General features: G+C 24.5%; 2 protein-coding genes and 1 long non-coding RNA gene across 3 annotated transcripts; 1 reads left to right on the plus strand and 2 right to left on the minus strand.

Moving 5' to 3' along the window:
• Window positions 1–3,839: 3,839 nt before the first annotated feature.
• LOC105366035 (uncharacterized) lies at window positions 3,840–7,618 on the minus strand. The gene is made up of 5 exons (XM_011504346.1): window positions 7,442–7,618; window positions 6,876–7,114; window positions 5,190–5,571; window positions 4,709–4,939; window positions 3,840–4,165 (listed from the first exon to the last, which is right to left on the minus strand). The coding sequence occupies exons 1-5, from the start codon at window positions 7,500–7,502 to the stop codon at window positions 3,840–3,842; spliced, it is 1,239 nt and encodes a 412-aa protein (XP_011502648.1). The 5' UTR covers window positions 7,503–7,618.
• A 1,251-nt stretch (window positions 7,619–8,869) lies between these two features.
• LOC105362278 (uncharacterized) lies at window positions 8,870–9,609 on the plus strand. The gene is made up of 2 exons (XR_912880.1): window positions 8,870–9,181; window positions 9,280–9,609. It is a non-coding gene; the product is annotated as an uncharacterized LOC105362278 (long non-coding RNA).
• Window positions 9,610–11,819: 2,210 nt separating this feature from the next.
• Window positions 11,820–16,477, minus strand: LOC105362283 (uncharacterized). Its single transcript, XM_011499692.1, has 3 exons — window positions 16,343–16,477; window positions 13,303–13,995; window positions 11,820–12,630 (listed from the first exon to the last, which is right to left on the minus strand). Exons 1-3 carry the CDS (start codon window positions 16,410–16,412, stop codon window positions 12,020–12,022), a joined length of 1,374 nt encoding a protein of 457 aa, XP_011497994.1. The 5' UTR covers window positions 16,413–16,477; the 3' UTR covers window positions 11,820–12,019.
• Between the last annotated feature and the right edge of the window lie 4,517 nt (window positions 16,478–20,994).

The raw sequence follows: 20,994 nt of genomic DNA on the forward strand, positions 1-20,994 counted from the left end.
TTTTTCGATAAATGAAGAAAGTTTGTATAGTATTTGTTTATTCATCGTAGAAGATGAATCGTACTTAATATGGTTTTGGTAGAAGCATGTTGATATTTTAATGCTAAATTTGATTTTGCCTAATTTGCACTACTTCCTTTATTCCATTTTAAAGGACAAATAATCTAAATTTGATTGCAATAATTTTAATTGGTAAGGTTTTACCAGAAAATAATTTGTATTAAATATGTAAAGAATAATAATTTTTTATTACCATTTATATTATTGAATAATTTTACATTTATTTATAAAATAAACTGTTAATGTAATAATAATCTAAATTATTAAATTAAATTATTAAGTATAAATAAATTAATTTTCGTGTTCATATGCTTGTGTCATTTCTCTGTTTATGAGTGATTATGAAATTATAAGAGCAAATTTGATTTTTTGTGTCTATTTAAAACTTCAAATTGCTAGTGTTATAAGAGGTAGAAATAATAAAATGTATTTTACTATTACAAAGTTCATAACCTATGAATATCCATTTTTAAATATTAATACTACGGGCGATAGAAATAATAAAATGTATGTTGACATTTCAAAAAGTAAAATTGTAAATATCAATTTTTCTAAATACGACTTACTGCGATAAGTCATAGGAATTTTTTGTACTTATATAATATTTGTTTTACTTGAAAGAAAGTGGATATAATTTACATAATTTTTCATTAAAAATCATAAGAAGCAGTTTTTTACAATTATTATACTTAACAACTCAAATAAAAAGAATCGTGTAAAGAATTATAAGATTATAACCTGCGAGCTATTTTTTCTGAGATATTACTGCTGGGCGCACATTTTTTAACTGCCCAGGTTTACAAATTGTATAACTGCTCTAAATAAACATTCGTTTATTGCCGTCGCATAAGTGAACGCAAACTAAGTGATATTACGTTTTGATTATATTGATACGTGGTATTACTTAAAAAAAAAACAATTTCTCTTCAACTAAAATACGTTGAATATAAATTGTTTATTATAATTAGAATATTTAAATATAATGGATTATAATAAAATAAATGTAATTAATTTTACAATTAAATTCATTAACTCCTAAATAATTGTAGAATAATAATGATCCTAAAATAAAACTATATTTGTGTGGAGAATAGGTTACGAATGAAGGATCTTCATTTAGAAATATAGTATATAATTATTTGAATGTTTTATTATAAGAATATCAGAATTATTATAATAAATGATTAAATTAACATTAAAATTGAATGCTTTAAATTATATTAAAAAATACACTTCTCTCTCAAATAAAGATAAAATAATGCGATAATTTACGTATTAATTTATATTTGAACAATATATTAACAAAATATTTGTAAATACACTAAATAAACATATTTAGAAATTCCAGAAAGTTTAATTTTTAATTTTATTTTTTCTATACTGTACTTTATTTTTATTAATAAAAAATTATGTATTTTTGAATTTGAATTTCTAGATTTAACAATTCTTTATTAGTAAATTAAAACATTTTTCCTAATTTATAATAAAAAAACATCAATGTTTAAAAAATTAATAAATAAAAATAAAACATCTCAAAATAAAAAATAAATTTATATAATAAATATATCGCTATAATTTCCCTTGAGAGACATTGAATTTTCAGCCAGCAAACGTTGCCTTATTAAAAATGTTTTAATTTAATCAGAAGTTCTTAAAAACACTGTCTTAAAAGTAATTGGTTCATTAATATAGCATAGGTCTTATATTTGTTATACAATCGTAAAAAAATTTGACTTTCACTTTTTTATCAATTATAATATAAACTGTAATTCATTTAGGAATTTATAAAATTATTTATATTACCACATTCAATTTAAATACCTATGCATAAGAATTTGTGAGCAAGAGATTTATTATTAAACAATAGCACTATAAAAAGTATTCGATGTTGGTACAATCGTAAGTCACAAATTATGCACGTTTAATAACAAAATTTTTGTAAAGAACTGTGTTAAAACGCTGAATTTTCTAAGCAAATTTTAAAATAAATTAAATTAAAAAGTATTTTAATTAATTCCATGAGGTGTTTCTCATATTTATATACATTTTCAATAATGTTTTTCATGTAACAGTGCCGGCAGTGTTTAACATTGTTTAGCCGTATAACAATTAAAATACAAATTTATATAAAATCAGCAATGTTATAAATATTACAATGTAAAATATTTCAGATGTTAATAAAAATTAATAACTAAAGTATGATAATGTTTTCGTGTTAATTTGTATATTTTATTAAATATATTATATTACTATATTAATATGTGAGTACAATAATGTTATATTTCATCACTCTCAAAAATTTGAAGTTTTATTTATTCATTATTTAAATAAACATATCTATTTAAGTTATATTTAGTAGTTGATATACAATACTTTAAATAATAAAATTGATAATAAATTGCCATCAGAGTAAGTCTATTTATCAAAAATTGTAAAAAACCAATAAAAAGAAAACAGTTATTTAAATATCAATTTACCGATAATAGTGTATTCTTTATTAATTAGCAAAAATAATCTTTCCGATACTCTTTTATATCACTTTATATAATTGTACTAATGTGGCCCATATTTTAACAGCTCAATCTATGATTTCCAAGCCAAAATCAGCTTTTTAATTTCAAAACTTTCAATCTATGATATTTTTATTTTATATGTAATATACTTATGTGTAATATTTCTGTTTATTCCAAAATTGAATATTAATTATTATAATAATAACAAATATTTAAATTATATATAAATTAAAGCTTAGATTCGTGTATACATTTAGATAATTTTGATTACCGCTTTGCTTACAAAGTTTACAAAACGTATTTTAAATCAATTTTTCAATCCTACCATAAATATTATTATTAAGTGTTGTAGTCTAGTTTAAAGTAATATTGTACGTATTTTTCGCCTAAAACAATCGTTCAACCATTTTTCAATAAAACTCGTATTAAATATTCAGTTTGAAACATTTACAATCGCATAGTGTCTAATTTCGGAAATATTTTAATAAATGAATAGAATCATATGTAAAACTATAATGGATTTGTATGAATTGTAAAATTACATACAAACAATGTTATATTTAATAGTCTTGTCTTAACTTACTATTTATCTGCAATTAATTTGATATCTAACGTTCTTTTATTCATAAAGAAATAATATTTTATTTAAAGTAATATGTTAAGAATCATTCATTATAATAATTAAAATAAATCACAAATTTCAAAATGCTTAAGCAAACATTTAAATGTATTACTTACCTTCATAAATTTCTTCATTTCAAAAAATAAGAGTTTTAAGATTTTATATAGATATTTTATTACTATATATAGATAAAAAATTCCTCTCCTTTATATAAATGTATACATAAAAAATTTAATTGAAACATTTTTTCGACTTTATTTTTTTATAAATTTTAACATTTATTATTAAATTGTCTTTCCTTATTTACTAAAGTTTATTAAACATTTATTAAAGCATATTGAATTTAAAAGGTTATTAGAATTTGATTTTAGATTTTGGTACTTTGAATAGCAGAAAAAATATATTAATTTTGTGATGTAAGCATTCTACTACATCTTGTACCACCTGCTTCTAACATATATCAGATAGAAATATGGACTGCAACTTTGTACCACCTATTGTGTCGTGTGCATTGTAGAAAATAAATGAAGTTAAAATTAATCCACACAAAATTGCTGGTTAAAACGAAGCAAATCACAGACGAAGTTGACAAGCCATTGTGGATAACAAACATCCCAATAACGCACTTTATCAATAATCCGATCTTATATTAGAGGCTGGGCGGTGGGGAAAGTCGGGAGTCCAAGATTGTCAGCAATATTGAAAAACTGACTGCCAGAATCAACGGTGCAGCAATAGGTGTAACCCTGGATGGCGATGTTGAATTGTGGATAAAGTATAGCACACTTGGCGTAGGTTTGGCAGAGTATGTCCGAAACTGTGATGGCCGTCACGTGGGGATTATTCACTGTGATGAAAACAATACCGGTATTCGCAATTTTGTTCATCACGTACTTGAAGAGGAAGCGAGGCACCGGGACTACGTCGTTTCCTTCTCCGTTTGTTGCCAGTGTAATGGTGGTCGCGTTACCTGTTCTCATGTCACAATTTTATTTTTTGTTTTTTTCATATAATAGTTTGTCGTTTTAAGCATTCCCATTTCATTATCTTGCATGATAAAAGAGATATTTTTACATTGTTTCTAATTTATTTTCACCCAAACTTAAAGTGTAATTTCGTTTATTGATGCGTAATATTATAGTTTTTAATAATAAAATAATCTATCCGATGATGTAATGTTGTAATACATAATTACATCAGAGAATTGCAACTTATTTATATAAAATTATATCTTTCAAACTATATCCGCATTATGGAAGACACCTTTTTTATTTTGTAATATAAAAGTACTATCAAAATTATAAAATTAGGAATTTATACTCATAAGTACATGCACGAAAATAATTTAATATTTTTACTTTTAAAATATATTTACTTTTAAAATGTTCATTTCATGAAATTGATATTTATTATATAAATTTAGAAATATTTATAAGAAATATTTTTAAATAACTAAATTTATGAACCATTTTTATGAACGATCCAGTTAACAAATAAATATGCCATTCCTTACCTTGTGAGTTATTGAGGGTAAGATTACCGATACCACCGGTCCATACGTCCAATTCGATGGGTTGCTTACTGGCTACTTTTCGGACGATTTGCTCAACTAGATTCCAATTTTGGTCTCTAATACTCTTCCACACGGGCACTGTATTAATATAAAAGAAAGTGCTGCGCTGTTGTGCCTGATAGAACATATCTTCTTTAGGAACCAACATACTCTCGACAAGGTAACTGTCACCTGGAAAGATATTTATTATCTCTTAATGTCACCTCGATTTGTATAAATACTAATCGTACCGTCGATAAAATAATTTTATTATTCTTATAACTTATTATGTTTTAAATTATAAGTAGACAAATCACTTGCTTCAATGATTTTATTATATATTTTTTTTTGTTAACTGATTAAAATAATGTTTAATAACGGTTAATTATTTAATTAATCAGCCCTAATAAATTTTTTTACTTTTCCTGGAACCCCAACTTACCAGCATTCGGAATGTATATGTCAACCAATGCTGTACTGTTAAGTAGCGTCCGGAGTCTCGATTGCTGGTTCTGCTTGGTGAAAATCCAAGGGTTCATGCTGATATTTTGATAGAAGGGACCGGTGGAGTATGTAGGTAGTCCGAGTTCGCGTTGACGCTTACGAATCGATATGGGAACCTTCGAGTGGGCCCAGTGAGTCTGACCTAATGTTTCATTGTGACAAATCTCATCAATTGTTGGTAGAAAACCAGAGTTCTGCAATCGGAAACCGATGTGGGCGATAGTGCCATTCGGGCAGGTGATACTTGTGGTGTTAGCTTCTGCTAGAGGGGGCTGCGCACAACTAATGCGCTTCACTGGCGCACTATAGCCAGTCCCTGCCTGTAATTACATTTTTTTACGGTATTTCATTACTTTTTTATTTTTATTGCAATATGCTCTCATGCAGAATAATATACTGATAAAATAAAAAAATTCTTCAAAATAAGTTTTTTTGTAGCTTATTAATTTTAAGGTAGAATATAAGATAGTCATACTTGACTGAGTACAACGATAAATGATAACATATCTGTACTTGCATCATCTTTCTAAAAATAAAACGCCTAAAAATAAGCATGTACTTAGGTTCCAGTTTTAAATGTGTTTTAATGGTAGAAACAGAATAATTTATAAATAATTCTTAAGATTTTAAAGCGTTTAACTTTGAAGAGCAATTAATTTACAGAAAAGGTAACTTTTAAGGAGAAACAATTTTTATTTGTTTTTATGAGATTGTAGGCTTTTCTCCTATTAGTTTAAATGCACAAAATATAATATTAATAATACCTACTATCAAATTCTATATATACTAATGTCATTGTAAACATATATTCCAGAATAATAGTTATGCATATAAGATATTTTATTGTTAAATTTCGTAAAAATTATATTTTGCGATATTATTTTTATTAAATAATATAAATTATATAAAATTAATTTTAATATAATATAATTTTAAGATAAAATTTTATTTTCAGATAGTAAATACTCGTGTTAAGTTGAAAACATTTAATAATTATAAGATTATCATAATTTAATTATTAACTCTAAAATATAGCCAATACATTTTAATATTTAAACTTATTTATATTAATAAAATTTTAAATATATGTATAATGAGAAATTAATGATAAAATGAAATAAATGTAAAACGAAATATATTAAATTATTAGTTGATCGTAATAATATTTTTTTTTCTTTTTTAGAAAACATTTGTTACCCAATTAAAATTGTATCTCATGTATACTATATATTACTTTTTTTTTATTGAAATGACATAAATGAATAACACATTTCAACATTTTCGTAAAATATTTTCATAATAAACAAGTTTCAATATACATCTGATAAATTAACATCAAGATAATTTACAATGATGTGAAATGAATACATCTGGCTATTCAAATATTTTTACTACTTCACGTATATTTATCATATATATTGAAGTTTGTATCATAATTAGATTTAAGATTATTAATATAAATTATTTACAAAATTCTAATTTAATTTAGAGTTACGTTAACTTATATATAGCTTAGTTATTTAAAATGATTACTCTAGAATATTTATGTTGATTGGAATTCATAAATTCATTTTCTTCGATCATTACGAAATACTAACTATATTTAAAATAAAGCTGTATTTACCACATTGAAAAATAAAAGTCCATAACACTTAAGTGTGGCTTCAGAAATATTCAGTTTCGATGAAAAAACAGTGATATTATCTTGGGGACATGCAATACGCAGACTCTCGCAGAATGTAAATTTTAAATCACTCGAAAAACTTTTCGAAGGATATAGAAATTCATTTGAATTTGACTGCAATACCAATGGCTGCCTCTCGTTAAAATCTTTATTTACGTCGATCCAACAGTAAGTTGATCCTGTTGATTGTGGGACTTTTATCAATTGTTCTTTATGAACATTATGTATGTCGATGAATTAATGAGCAACTTTACAATGTTGAATAGATTAAGAAATAAATATCAAAAATATAATAGAGAAACAGTTCAAATTACATCTTGGTAATTAATATTAAATGTCAAATCGAGTATATACCAAGAAGTAATTAAATTTTGGATTATATTCTAATTATTTAATTGAATTATATTCAAGCCCCATGATAAACAACATGTATAAGGTTCTTTTTCACTAATTCAATTTCTTATATAATTGTACAAAAAGATCTTCAAATATTATTATGCACTTACGAGCAGGTGGAATGTAAAAAGAAAGAGAACATAGAATAGTGGAAATGAGAAACTTGCACATTTTAACTTATGCAACGATCTTAACAAGTATACAAAACCCGGTACGCGAGCTGTAAAATCGCTCACAGCTGTTGAGACACTTGTCGTTCTCCACAGAATCTTCGTCCTTTTATTTGCTGTCTTATCGTCGGCTAAATTTTTTTCTGTACATGTTACGTAAATATTTCTATATTAATTTCTATTACTTACTTTCGAGTAAATCTTGTTCACATGGAGTAGTGATCAATTAGGAGTTTACTTGATACTCTAATCAACGCTATTCCGGAAATAAAAAGAGGCCGATTCTAATCGCGCTTATTAAAAAAAAAATATTGTTATTCTAGGAAAAATCATAGCTAAAAGCCCTAATGCGAATGATATCACAATAAAATATATTGGTCAAAGATAAATTCTAAAAAAAACTGTATACTATGGATTTCATTTTAATTCAATTTATGCATTTGTCTTATTTACAGATAATATTGTACTTTGAAAGCTAAGGATGATGGGATATTGAAAATTCAAAGAGATTTATAAATAACAAAAGATTACTGTAGTTCTTTTACAAGGTAAAATGTATAAAGTAAAAGATTATTATATAGACAATATGTATAAAATTATAATTACTTTTATTAAATTTTTGTTATAGAAATACAATACATATATGCATTAACTATAAAATTTAACTCATATATTAGTGCGTAACGCCGTGGAAACATTATAATTAATTATTTATATAACACGTAAGTGTAGTACATAACACATAAGAAAAAATATAGTACTTAAAAAAGTAATACAATGTATAATTTTAATTATATACTCTTATGTTATCATAAATTATTAGATAAAGTTTTCAAATTTTACAGCTACTAGAAAAGAAATACTATTTATAATATGATACGTATTTACATAAAAACAAATTTTTCTTAAAATACATCTTTGTTTAATCAATGAACTTTTAATAGAAAAAATGTATTAAATTCCAAACGCGAATATAAATCTTTATGAATAAAAATTTATACCATATTCTTACATACAGCTTTTTAATCATTCAATCTCAATTAATTATCTAACAACCTAATGTCAGATCCAAAATATGTTACTTTGCAATTGACTTAACGAATACGTTAATTGAATTAATTTCTGCAATACTATTTATTTGGAAGTATATTTATTACAATTTAACAATTTTATCTATTTTCTTCACGTTGTACTTGAAACTGAGATAAATTTTTTATTTAATACTACTATACAATTTTTTGGTTATTTATAATAGTAAATAATTCAACTTTGCATAGTATTTCCATTATCGTTGCATCAATATAATAAATATAAAATTTTAAATTTTATTTTTATTAACACTAAAATACTACTATATGTAATGAACAATATACAAAATATTGTCGAGTGCATGTATGAAAATTTATATATTTAACCATATTATCAAAAACTTTAGAAAAGACTTTCCCATTCAACCAATTGTCGAATACGACCCGAATTTTAGATTCTAGATCAATGTTAAGTTTACACTAACAATATCATCAGTTACTCATCAGATTGTCTTATCCAACTAATTTGTACAGAAAGCGAGCCGACGAAGAAAAAGTAGGTGATAGATGATAAGACATTAAAAGGATCGGTTGATAATAGTAAAAAGAATCGGACAAAGCACACATTATTTTTGCAGAAACTATGTTCGCAGTACGTACATGAATGTAGAATCAATTTTATGTGGATGTTAAATAAATGAAGAACTAAGACTTTCGGTAAAAATAAAAATACTGTGGTTATACTGATAGGTGGGGCTCACGAATCAAAGATAACGATGGCGATGGATTCATACTCGAAATAATAGAAATAGTTTCATTTTTTAACAGAGCCTACATTCTTAAATGACCTTCTAATACCTCAAGGATAGAACGTCAGAAAAATTGAGATGCCAAGAAGAAGCAGCTTTTGCTCAATAATAATCAATATCTAGTGCTTTTCTTACATCTTACCTTAAATCATACCTTTACAGATATTCTGTCAATGAAATCTTTATAACTATACATTTATTATAATGCTCAAGATGAATGTTAATATGACTTAAATTACCATAGCAATAATAAATTTTCATACTCTTTTAATATAGTTATTTGTTTTTCCATAATTTGTTTATTTTGCCTTTAATATGTATTTCATACTTTACAATGGAATGTATAATACAAAGAATAATATAAATTTAATTTCCATTATATGGAAATATATAATATAAAAAATTGTCGATAATTGTTGTTTATTTTATTTTGGATTTGTTCATATTCTGAGCGAATGCATGTACTTAGGTTCTATTCTAAGACAATGCTTTCACCTGGTTGTATATGATATTGCAAGTATATGAATTATTTTGCTGTAATTATTATTAGTGTATATTTCATACGATATGATCGCTTTAAAAAGAAGTTATAACAAAGAATTTTAAATATTCCAAAATTTACAACTTTACAATATTATAGTGAATGTTAAAACTCAAAGGGAAACATAATTACACTAGTTAAAATTTACAAAAATATTTGAGAAAGATAATGATATATTTCTTAAATAAAATGTATAAATATCGATAATATTTTAAATTTATATTTATCATGATATCGTACCAAGGATAAATTATTTTCTAGCAACATATTCAAATACAATCAATATAAAAATAAAAAAATTAAAAAAATAAAAAACTACTTCGTAAAATTTAACAATAGACTCAGTTTGTTTTTCTAAGAGAGAAAATTCATGATATTGCTCAATCGATAATTGTTTTTGTACAATTATCCTGAATTTTTATATGACGCGATCGCTTTTTGTGAACTGTTTTCTAATTAACGATTTTTTATTGTGTATTCCTTCTGCGATAAATAGGTTACTCTTATGTAGTAAAAACTTTAGTTTATTGATTTAACATGCATTAAGTGAATTATATTACTTGTGCAATCAAATTCTGAATATATGAATAAAAAATTGATAAACTAATTAGTTGTGTCAACAAATTTAGACGGAATATTTTAAAAAATTTCTTTATAGAATTGTATAATAAGGAAATTTTAAGTTTACATCAACAAAATTAAGAGAGTAATTAAATTAATAAAATGGCATTTACTATTAATTTATAAAAAATTAAATTATATTATATACCATATTAAACATTAACAATAAAAAAATTACAAATTATAAATGTATTTTATATCTAATTTTGTTTTTCAATGATATTTTCAATAATTAAATTTATTGTTTTATATTATTTATCGAACTTCTAAAGCAAATAAAATAGTCGAATTTATGAAATTATCGAATTATTATTTTAGTAAAATAATATATTGTCTAAATCCTTAATCATAATTGGCTTATAACCAAAAGGAAACAAAATTGGTACATTTATCGTTGAAATTATGCATATTATACCTTCTTATTATACATTTAATTATTAATTATAAAAGCAGTTTAAACATATCACTCTATATAAATAATGTCATAAAATTATTTTGTATAATTATAAATATTTTTTTATATAAATGTTTTTAATCCTACTGTAATTTATTACAATTGTAATAATAGCATTACTGTATATACTTATTATATATATATTTATTTAACATAATCGTATTATCACACATAAAAGCTTTCTAGAATATTCTTCATTATAATTAATATATAGACTATCGTTCATGAATATTAAAGAATAAATTTATATATAAATATTCTATCTTTCATCATATTTATTCATTTAATTACAGCATTTTTACTAAATATAAATGAAGAATATATTTTTGAAACATAAAATCAATGTAAATATCTATCCATAAACTATATTATTATTTATTAAATAAAATCCTTTCTATTTATCCCTTATTTTTGTCAATATAAACAAGAAATTTTGTCTCTCATAATACAATAGAATTATTTGAATAGTTGACATGTAATAGCAGATAATTACTGGGAAAAACTTATGTTTATAGGATTAAAATAAGTAAGGTAAGTAGGATTTATATGCTAATTTATATTATTCGTTCTAAATTATAGTTATAATGAAAGTTATTATGTGCAAAAATTACAATTCTTATATTTTGATTTCAATATAAGGAAGTTTGAGATCGTAGTTAATATAATTTTATCGTAATTTCAATGATTTGTAAAATATAGTTTTTTTTTAATTTTTAATTATTTTAACATTAAATTGTATAAACATAATATGAAAATGTTAGGCAAGCTCGCATATCTATAAAATTTAAATTATAATGCAATAAAAATCCTTAAAAAGTTAATATTTCTTTTCAACATCCTGTTTAGTAAATTAAAGATGTGAGGGATGAATTAAATTATTTAGTATTTCATGTTTGGATAACTCAGTTCTATTATTTTTCGATTGTGTATCTTGTGATAAGCAAAAGACAGATAATATTTTTCTACATAATTATGATTTTATTACATATAATTTAATATATTCAGAAATACATAAAATAAAAATGCAACATAATAGACTTAATAATAGAAGGTATTCCCTCGATTTCAACTAATCTGAATTTCCTCCTTGGTCAGGAGTGTCATCGGTTTGAAATTCAGGAACTGTTTAAGGTCCTCGACGCCTACGTCCTCGTGATTCTTTACGTAAAAGTCTTGAATACTGCAGCAGTACATATAGCCTAGCGCTCCGTTGTCATAGTTTGTCAATTTTTCGCACAACGAATGTTTTTTACAGATGATATATTTGTCACCTGCGGCCTCTACCTCTGTTTTCGTCAAGTACGGATTGTTAATCACGAGGAAGCAAAGGCCCTCCTTCGCCTCCTTGTCAACGGCACACTTGAATATGACCTTGGGCACAGGTATCCGACGGTCGATGACTTTCTTGCCAGGCGATTTTTCGTAGTACAAGTAGATCTCCTTATTCTCAAGTTGCAGGGTACTGACACCTCCAACCCAAACCTCGAGTTCGTGCTGCTTATGGAAGGCTAGTAGGCGCACGTATTTCTCTACAAAAAACCAATTACCAGGATCGGCATTCACTTGCTGCCACATTGGTACTGCGTTTGCGTAAAAGTACGTGCTCTCCTGCTCGCTTCTGTACATTTTATCAGCATTTGCAATCAAGTGGCCTTTCGCTAAGAATTTTCTCTCATCTGCCAACAGGAAGTTTATAGTTTACTTACTTTTATAGTCACTTGACATTATTAGCAGGGAAAATTGGTATCATATGTATCTAATGCTTCCAAATTTGGAAAGAGACGTACAATTTCCTTATCATTCAAATGTAAATAAAACCTTTTTAATATAATAAAATAAAGTTATACGTTTTACTTTAAGCAGTTTGAAGGTTTATGTATTAATTTATTATATGGAAACTTTATCCTTTATAAATAGTAATTCGCATTTATGATTCATATATTTTGACAATAATTATTTTATAAAACTTATATAAAAATTAAATACTTAATGTATGAACAAATTTTAAAAAATTGTTGTTTAATAAATTTCAATTTACACATTTTAATACTGAAGAGTTATTTTATTTATCATTATTCGAGCTTTGTACAAATCCATTATCAAATTTTATAATTTGAATAACTTCAATAAAAATGTATTTTGTTTCTAAGCGATAAATAACCTTATACTTTATTTGGAATATTTTCATAGATTTGCGTGACTCAAGTTAATATCAGTAGATCTTTATTTTATTGCATTTTTTAAAATTGATTCATCATTGACGGTTACTTTATCAATGCTATAATCATAAGTGCGTCTACCATTCATGTCGGTAATAACTCGAAAACCCTTTTAAGTAAAGTACATACTTATCTTTGTAGACAAATACTTATTGACTGCTGTGGCGTTCTTGAGTATGATGCTAATAGTTTTGTATGCGACGTTGAGATTGTACGGTTCTTTTTTGGACATTTGCATGTTATCGTAAAGACAGCCTGCCTTAAAGGACTTGGCACCGTCCCCCGAGTACCGGAATTGATCCTGATCGGTGGGCTGGATAATGGCGTGGGCCCAAAGGGTCCTGGCCATTTTTTTATCGTGACAGAGGTCGATTGTCTTGAGGAATCCATGCTCTTTCAGGTCAAAGCCAATTTCGTAACGTTGTCCATTCACACAGTCTTCATTGACATTTTGCATTATTGCATTGTAGCTCATTCGTGGCTCTTCATGGCAGCTGATCTGCTTGAATATGTCCAGTTCGTCGTCTATCTTAAACTTATCGCCGCCCGTACACATAATCGATTCCATTGATTCCGGCGTCTTTGGCTCTTTACCATGCACCAGCACTATTTCCGGTTTTAATACAGCGGTGCTATTTTGGTTAGTCCTACCAGGGCAGAACACCATAACCTTCTCCCCCTTCTGAAACACGAGGCTCGAGGCATTCGACATCTTCGGGTAGACGTACATCGGTGGCTTAGAGAGTTTCACCACGATCGGGGGATGTTCGCGGTTCATACCATTTTTCACATTCACCGTGCATTGATCACCGACTATAGATTCTTCCATGGACAAGCGATAAATTTATTACATAAGTTATACTTTTTCTAAGTAATTATACGTTGCACACATTTAGATCAAACTATGTAAGTACAGTAATTTAAAATTCATGATACAAAAAGTTTATTCTTTTGAAAATGTTTTATATACAATATCTTTTAATTTATAATTTTTTTATATCTGAATTATTGAATATATTATCATATTAAACTTTTTTTAAATCTATTCCTATTTTATTCCTTTTTTTATTCTATTCCATTTATGTATAATTTTCTTTCAATTAAAATACTGAGATTTTATTATTCTAATAATTTATTTATTAATAAAACTGAATGTGGTTTATGCAAAGTATTTTTTATACAATACTGACACAGTATTTATATTTATGTTTATATTTATGTTATAAATAATTTATATTCTTAATACTATTATTTTTTATTTTGTTTTGATAAAATAAGAAATATCATCGGATGATTTTAGGATAAAAAAATACCTTAATAGTATTTATATCAAATATCATTATGTCTAAATAAATATTAAAATAAATAAGTTATGTTATAACTAAGGTACATTTTAATTAATAAGATATTTAATTAGATAAATGTATTATTCATTAAGATTCGTATGTATACATTTTAAAAAATTTGTATCCATAATTCCAATATGTAATATTTCTTACTTAATCACAATAAAAATTATATTATCTACATTATATGTAGAAGCTAAATTTTATGATTAAAGAAAAAAATGTCATAATGTTTAAGCATATAATATTTATTATAACAGCCAATGGCTTAAAATTGTAAATAATACATAATTGGTATTAATTGATTACTTTTTATTCTCTTAAAAAATTTTATAAGGAATAATTTTAATAAAATACTTAATGATAAAGTTTCGTAAATAGTAGAAGACAATTTATAATTATACTCTATAAGACATATAAAATATTTGATTAATTTAGTGACTTATTTTTTTGCTCGTTTAAGACTTATGAGATAACTTCATTAAATTATTTTCATTATTAATGTATCTATCTATATTATGCCTTTAAAAAAGAAATGATAACACTATTTGATGTCAACCCTCTTATCTTCATAAAAAATTTACTATTGTTTTGATTCTACTCTGACAGTTATGGATGAATTTATAATAATTCTTTTTTGTGTATTAATTTTATATTTGGTTAATATGTCTATAATGCGATATACTGTAGTATTTATCATGAAAATGAATTAAGTTTTTATTTAGCTTTTAATGCGTATATTAAAACGTATCTTGTTAAAAATTGATTTAATAATTTAAAAAATCTAAGGAAAATGATGAATACTAGTTTTTATTTATTTTTTTTTTTAATTATACCCATATAAAATATAATGCTTTTTACTTATATTACAATAAAATTAATATTACGTTCGTTTATATAAAAATGAAATGTTGCAGATTCAAATTATCTAATTAAAAAATATAGAAAAATATTTTTATAATTTAGAAAACTTTTACACAATCATAAAGCATTCATAAAAAATGGATTCAAGTATGAATTCTCGTGTATTAATCTGAATCAATATTCTGCAGTGTACATTAACAATAAAATTTTGTAATGCATAAAAATATATAATTTGAAAAATGAATTATATAATTTATAATTTGATGTTAAAAATATAAAAAGCTTTGGAATTAATATTATTTATTTATATTATAAACTATTTGTTCATTAACTTTAAATAATGATGGAGAATGAACATGCATTATTACCACCATTTCATTTCTCATATATTTATTCATCGTATACAGTTAATAAATAATTAATTAATTTTATATATAATTATCACTTTACTGGACTTTTTCAGAATAAGCATATATTATTGGATTATCAAATATAATATTCATAAACCACCAAAAAATAATGCTTACAGAAAATGTATGTAAGTATTTTTAAATATCAATATGTAAATCCAAAAAAATTGATAAAACTAATTTAAAATGAATTGGAAAATTTGTAGCAAATCACGATTTTATTAAACTTTGAGATGTAAATATTTATTAACAATATTTAATTTTTTACTAGTTCAGATATGCCAGAATTCAATGAATATATTTGAACATATTAATGCTGAAATTTACATTAGAATTTCCTTAAAAGATTCATTGTAATTTATTTGAATAATTTTTAACAATTATGCAAATAATTGGTAGAAATAATTTATACATAAAATAATGTTATTATAGAAATATACTATGAATATTAATTATTTTTTAATACATCATACATATGAGACGTAAACATCATTACCGTAGTTGATGAAACGAATCTTTAGAAAAAATTATACTTCTGGTACTACTTACTTGCTGAAATAGTGTTGAAAATTGTGAGATAAATAAATAAAACTGCTGGAGAAAAATGGTTGGATCTCATTTTCAATTAATACGAGGCTCAAAAGACTTAACACGCCATTCACAAATTTATCGAAGAATGACCAATAAAATTATACGAGAAGCAATATAATTTAAACTATGTGGTATATAATTTATGTGTTTTCCCTATCTTGGTGTTCAGTCAAAACATTGCATAAACACCTGTATCATCAATCCGTAAAATAATATTATTGTATATTTAAATTTCTGTGTTGATACGAATTATTAATTTCCAAATTTTTGCTAAATAAATTATTATATTTTTTTTACCAGATGAGTTTCTTTATCTTTATTTTAAATCTGTAATGATTGTAAAAACAAGGTTATTTTTAAGCTCCATTGACGATTATGTCCTCCAACACCGTTTTAATAGCACAGCAAATGTTAACTGCAAACATGTGACGACATTTTGAATTATAAAAGAAACTTGATAAAACATATTCTTAGTAATATCCGTAAAACTGAAATATATGCGTGCATACATATTGACACATTTCTATGTGTTTCCAGCTGTAATATACAACACTCAAAAAAAACAAATATATTAATTCTATCTATATGTAAGAGTGAGAGCATCTTTTTTAATTTTCTTCATGATTCTACACATTTTATGATGTACAAACTGTGCTTCACGTTATTTTTGATTAAGTAACACCTCCATAAAATGTATTCTATATCATTGATATTGCTAAAGATGAAAAAGGAAAGAGATAAATTATAAACTAATAAAGTTTTTTGTTTCCCCGACACACTTTTTCGACTATGTCACTCTTTTTCCTTTTATTTTTTCTTGTCACGTAGAGCAGAAGTATATGAAATTAATAAGTGTTATACATTTTACCTATAATTTAATTCATCTCTTTCTGAATTTACATTTCCATTCATCGACAGAAAATTTCTGAGAAGCAGGTATAATGAAAAATAGGTTTTTCTCTGTTTAAAAACTCCTTTAAAATCTCATATCTTTTACAGTTTATAAATACGTTAAATTAATATTAAATAAAAAAAATTAATATTAAATAAAAAAAATTAAAATTAAATAAAAAAAATTAAAATTTAATATAAAAATTAATATTTATTAATATTAATTTAATATTTAAATTTAATATTCATAATTCAACTTTATGAATAGATTGCTATATAATCTTTAGAATATATTTATCTCAAGTCAATAACAATTGACTGGATCTTTCCGATTTTGAAAAGATGTGTAAATATAATATTCAAGGGTTATTATTTCCCTAAAAATATTGATCTATTTCATTATTTAAATGTCACTAAAGATATCTAATGATAACTACATATGTAGCGATAAGGCTATCTAGAGAGCGGCCGTCTCGTCAAAGAAACTTTCAACTTTGAGGCTTGAACGAGGTGTACGTAATGATACACATGAAAAAGCTTGTAAGAATTATGATAAAAAATAGACTGAAATGTAATTTTATTTGTTGTATAATTACCTAGGTTAGAAGGAGTAATAATTTTGAATGATGTTTTCTTTAAAAACACATGTTATTTTCCATATATGTAATATAAGTTATTGGATAAATTTGTTGACCAATGTGTTTACCAATGGATAATACCATATCCGTTTTTGTTTAAAGTATCTAATTTCACAATGAATTGTTTAATAATACATAATTATGACAAAAATATTGTGACATGTTCAATATTTAAATTTTTTTATTGTATGAAATTGTTATATTGCTTTTTTAGTTTACTACCATAAAAACAAATTATGGTACGTTTTCCATTAAAAACTGCTTTGTTCAAATCAATTTTCTGATATATCTACACAAACGTTTTATAAATACAAAATACAATTAGAAATAATTATAACGCAGTAAATTATTTATACACTACGATATAAGTTATTTTATAAATAATTGTAGACAATAAAGCATAATTATTTATTAATTAATATTACATTTCCATTAAAGAATTAACTATTTAATTTATATGTAAAAAAAATTGTGGTAACGTAAAATTTATTGAATCAAAAAAATTCAATAAAAAATTTTTTTATTATAATGTAAACATTTAATTAAATCTGTTGGAATTTATAAAATGAAATGAATGTAGTCTATATAATTGCTCATTGTTTCCAAAAAAAATAATGGACCATTTTAACTTTTTTTAAGAATATACTCCTAACAATGTAAAACATATATTATGTTTGACAATTTACAAAGTTTAATACTAAATATTTTGCTTTTTATTTAGAAACAAAGTTTTTCTATTTTCAATTTTTTTTAACTTTGTGTATACAATTTGAAAGTAAATCACTATATGTTATTTGGGACAATTTGTTTATTTTTAACATAACATTATATACAGTAAATAAATAAGGAAGAACGTATAATAAAATTCGTTCAACCATAATGTTAAACAGTTTTAATTTTTAAAAATAATTTATAATAAAACGAAATGTAAGATAAAAATCGATATTTTACATGAAGATAATTTTCATTTAAACATGTAAGCTCAAAGATAACAAAAAATATTCATATAATTAATTATTTAATAATAACGTTAATTAGCGAATGGAAGGAATCTTAGCTAGTATCCAATTTATATTACTGCATTTAAAATATGTATGAAATTCAATGTTTTGATAAGAATTCCCGATTAATTATTAAATAAAACTATTATTAAAAAATAATATGTATTTTTTTAATTAATTTGTTTCGTATATATAATTAATTTGATACATGCAATTATAAGGTACTGTTTTATTAATTTGATCTATACACATGAAATAATAAATTTGAGTACTTTTTAAATAATTATCGGTACAGTTTATTATACAACTAAATTGAAATTTGCTGGATTTAGTTGAGAACATAGTGCAGTATTCAGTTTACAAAAGGAATGATTTAATTATAATAATCAGAACGGATATATTAAAAATTCCTCTCAAATTTATACAAAATAATCATAATAATAAAAATATAGTAAATGCTCAAAATATCAAATATATTAAAAGTTTTATAATGGCCGAAGCATTGAAATTTACGTCGATCTTTTTATTCCAAGAATCTTTCACGGAAATGGCATTTTCTGCAAATTAAGATTGGCCTAATAGCCAATCTTGATTTCACCTTGACATAACAACTTACAGAGTTGCACAGAAAAGGCTCTCATTGTTCTCGCAAACGATGCACAAAGTCTTCCAAATAATCACAATGAAGCTCGTATTTTTCTACAATTAACAAAACCGCTAGATGAATTAGGCAGGCATATTCGAAACCAATTCCACTCATATCGAAAAGCGTAGGCGACTCATCCTAGAATCCATATTCGCACGTAAGCGGTGGTTTTACAACTGATTGATGTTCAACGCCCACCCCTCGGCAATTACTCGAATGCCTGTTGGCATTTGTTGCCGACCCTCGAGCGCAGCTTGCATTACAAGTGCGGCATTCTTGAGGTTCGCGCCCTGTATTGATTCCTATGTTCAAAAGCGCTCTTAGTTTATAGTTTCTTTTGCATTGATTCCATTTCACTAGGAATAACTTTGGAGAAACTTCATTTTGAAATTTTGAATTAATATGGAGCTGTAAGTCATGGATTTTCCTTTGACTGATTAGCCAATTATTATACAACAGGTATCATTTTTCTTTGAAAATAAGCTGAACATGGTACAATCGCACATTCTGTTAAATATTCCATTATTTCCTTGTCAAATATTATTTTAGAAATTTAACTCCAAAAGCGAAAAACATAGCAGGCTTTCTAAAACGCTTATTATTAAAAAAAAAATTGGTTAATACTTGGAAATACACAATTTATTTTAAAAATTTTAATTTATTGTGTGTGATTTTATTAATTTTTTCTTAAGTGAAAAATTAAAATATTGACAATTTATTTTTTAACGAATTAAAATTTCAAGATTAATCTGCCTTTATCGACATGTAAATTGGATGTTCTACAAATACTTGAAATGATTAGCTTTTGCAAAAAGGATGAATAAAATCTTTTTGCTCGATGCTGCGAATGGCTCTTATCTACATTAAATTGGGCTTATATATATATATAGATAAATTGACATATGAAAGATAAAATGTTCGTTGTAATATAATGCAAATAATCAAATCGTCACAATAAATTGTATATTTATTTAACATGTGAAATAAATTCTGTCAATTGTATTTTCCTATTAAATTTTTTTCCACAGGCTAGTAATTTAGTTAGAAGCAAGACATAGTAGCCTCTTTATCTCATTGTTTAATTGTAGTATTTTGTATTATAAATTATATATAAATTATAATATTAAACAAGGACAAATAATAATATTTTAAAATAGATCATTAATTATGCAAGAACTTAATAAAAAAATTTTTAAAAATTGAAATTATTTTGAAAACAAATATACGTAAATATCGAAAAATTGACACGAATTTTTCAATGACATAAATATTTTTTTTGCGTGACACTTTATTTCATAAGCGGAAAAAAACATATTTAGAGAAAAGTTTTTATCCCAAAGACTAAGAAAACGAGATTACTTACTAGTAATATGAATGGTACTTGAAAGTATAGAAATATGAGCATTAAAAGTAAAAAAGTTGCATTAAAATAAG

Source organism: Ceratosolen solmsi, unplaced genomic scaffold (genome assembly GCF_000503995.2).
Source record: "Ceratosolen solmsi marchali unplaced genomic scaffold, CerSol_1.0 scaffold10, whole genome shotgun sequence".
NCBI classification, from domain to species: domain Eukaryota; kingdom Metazoa; phylum Arthropoda; class Insecta; order Hymenoptera; family Agaonidae; genus Ceratosolen; species Ceratosolen solmsi.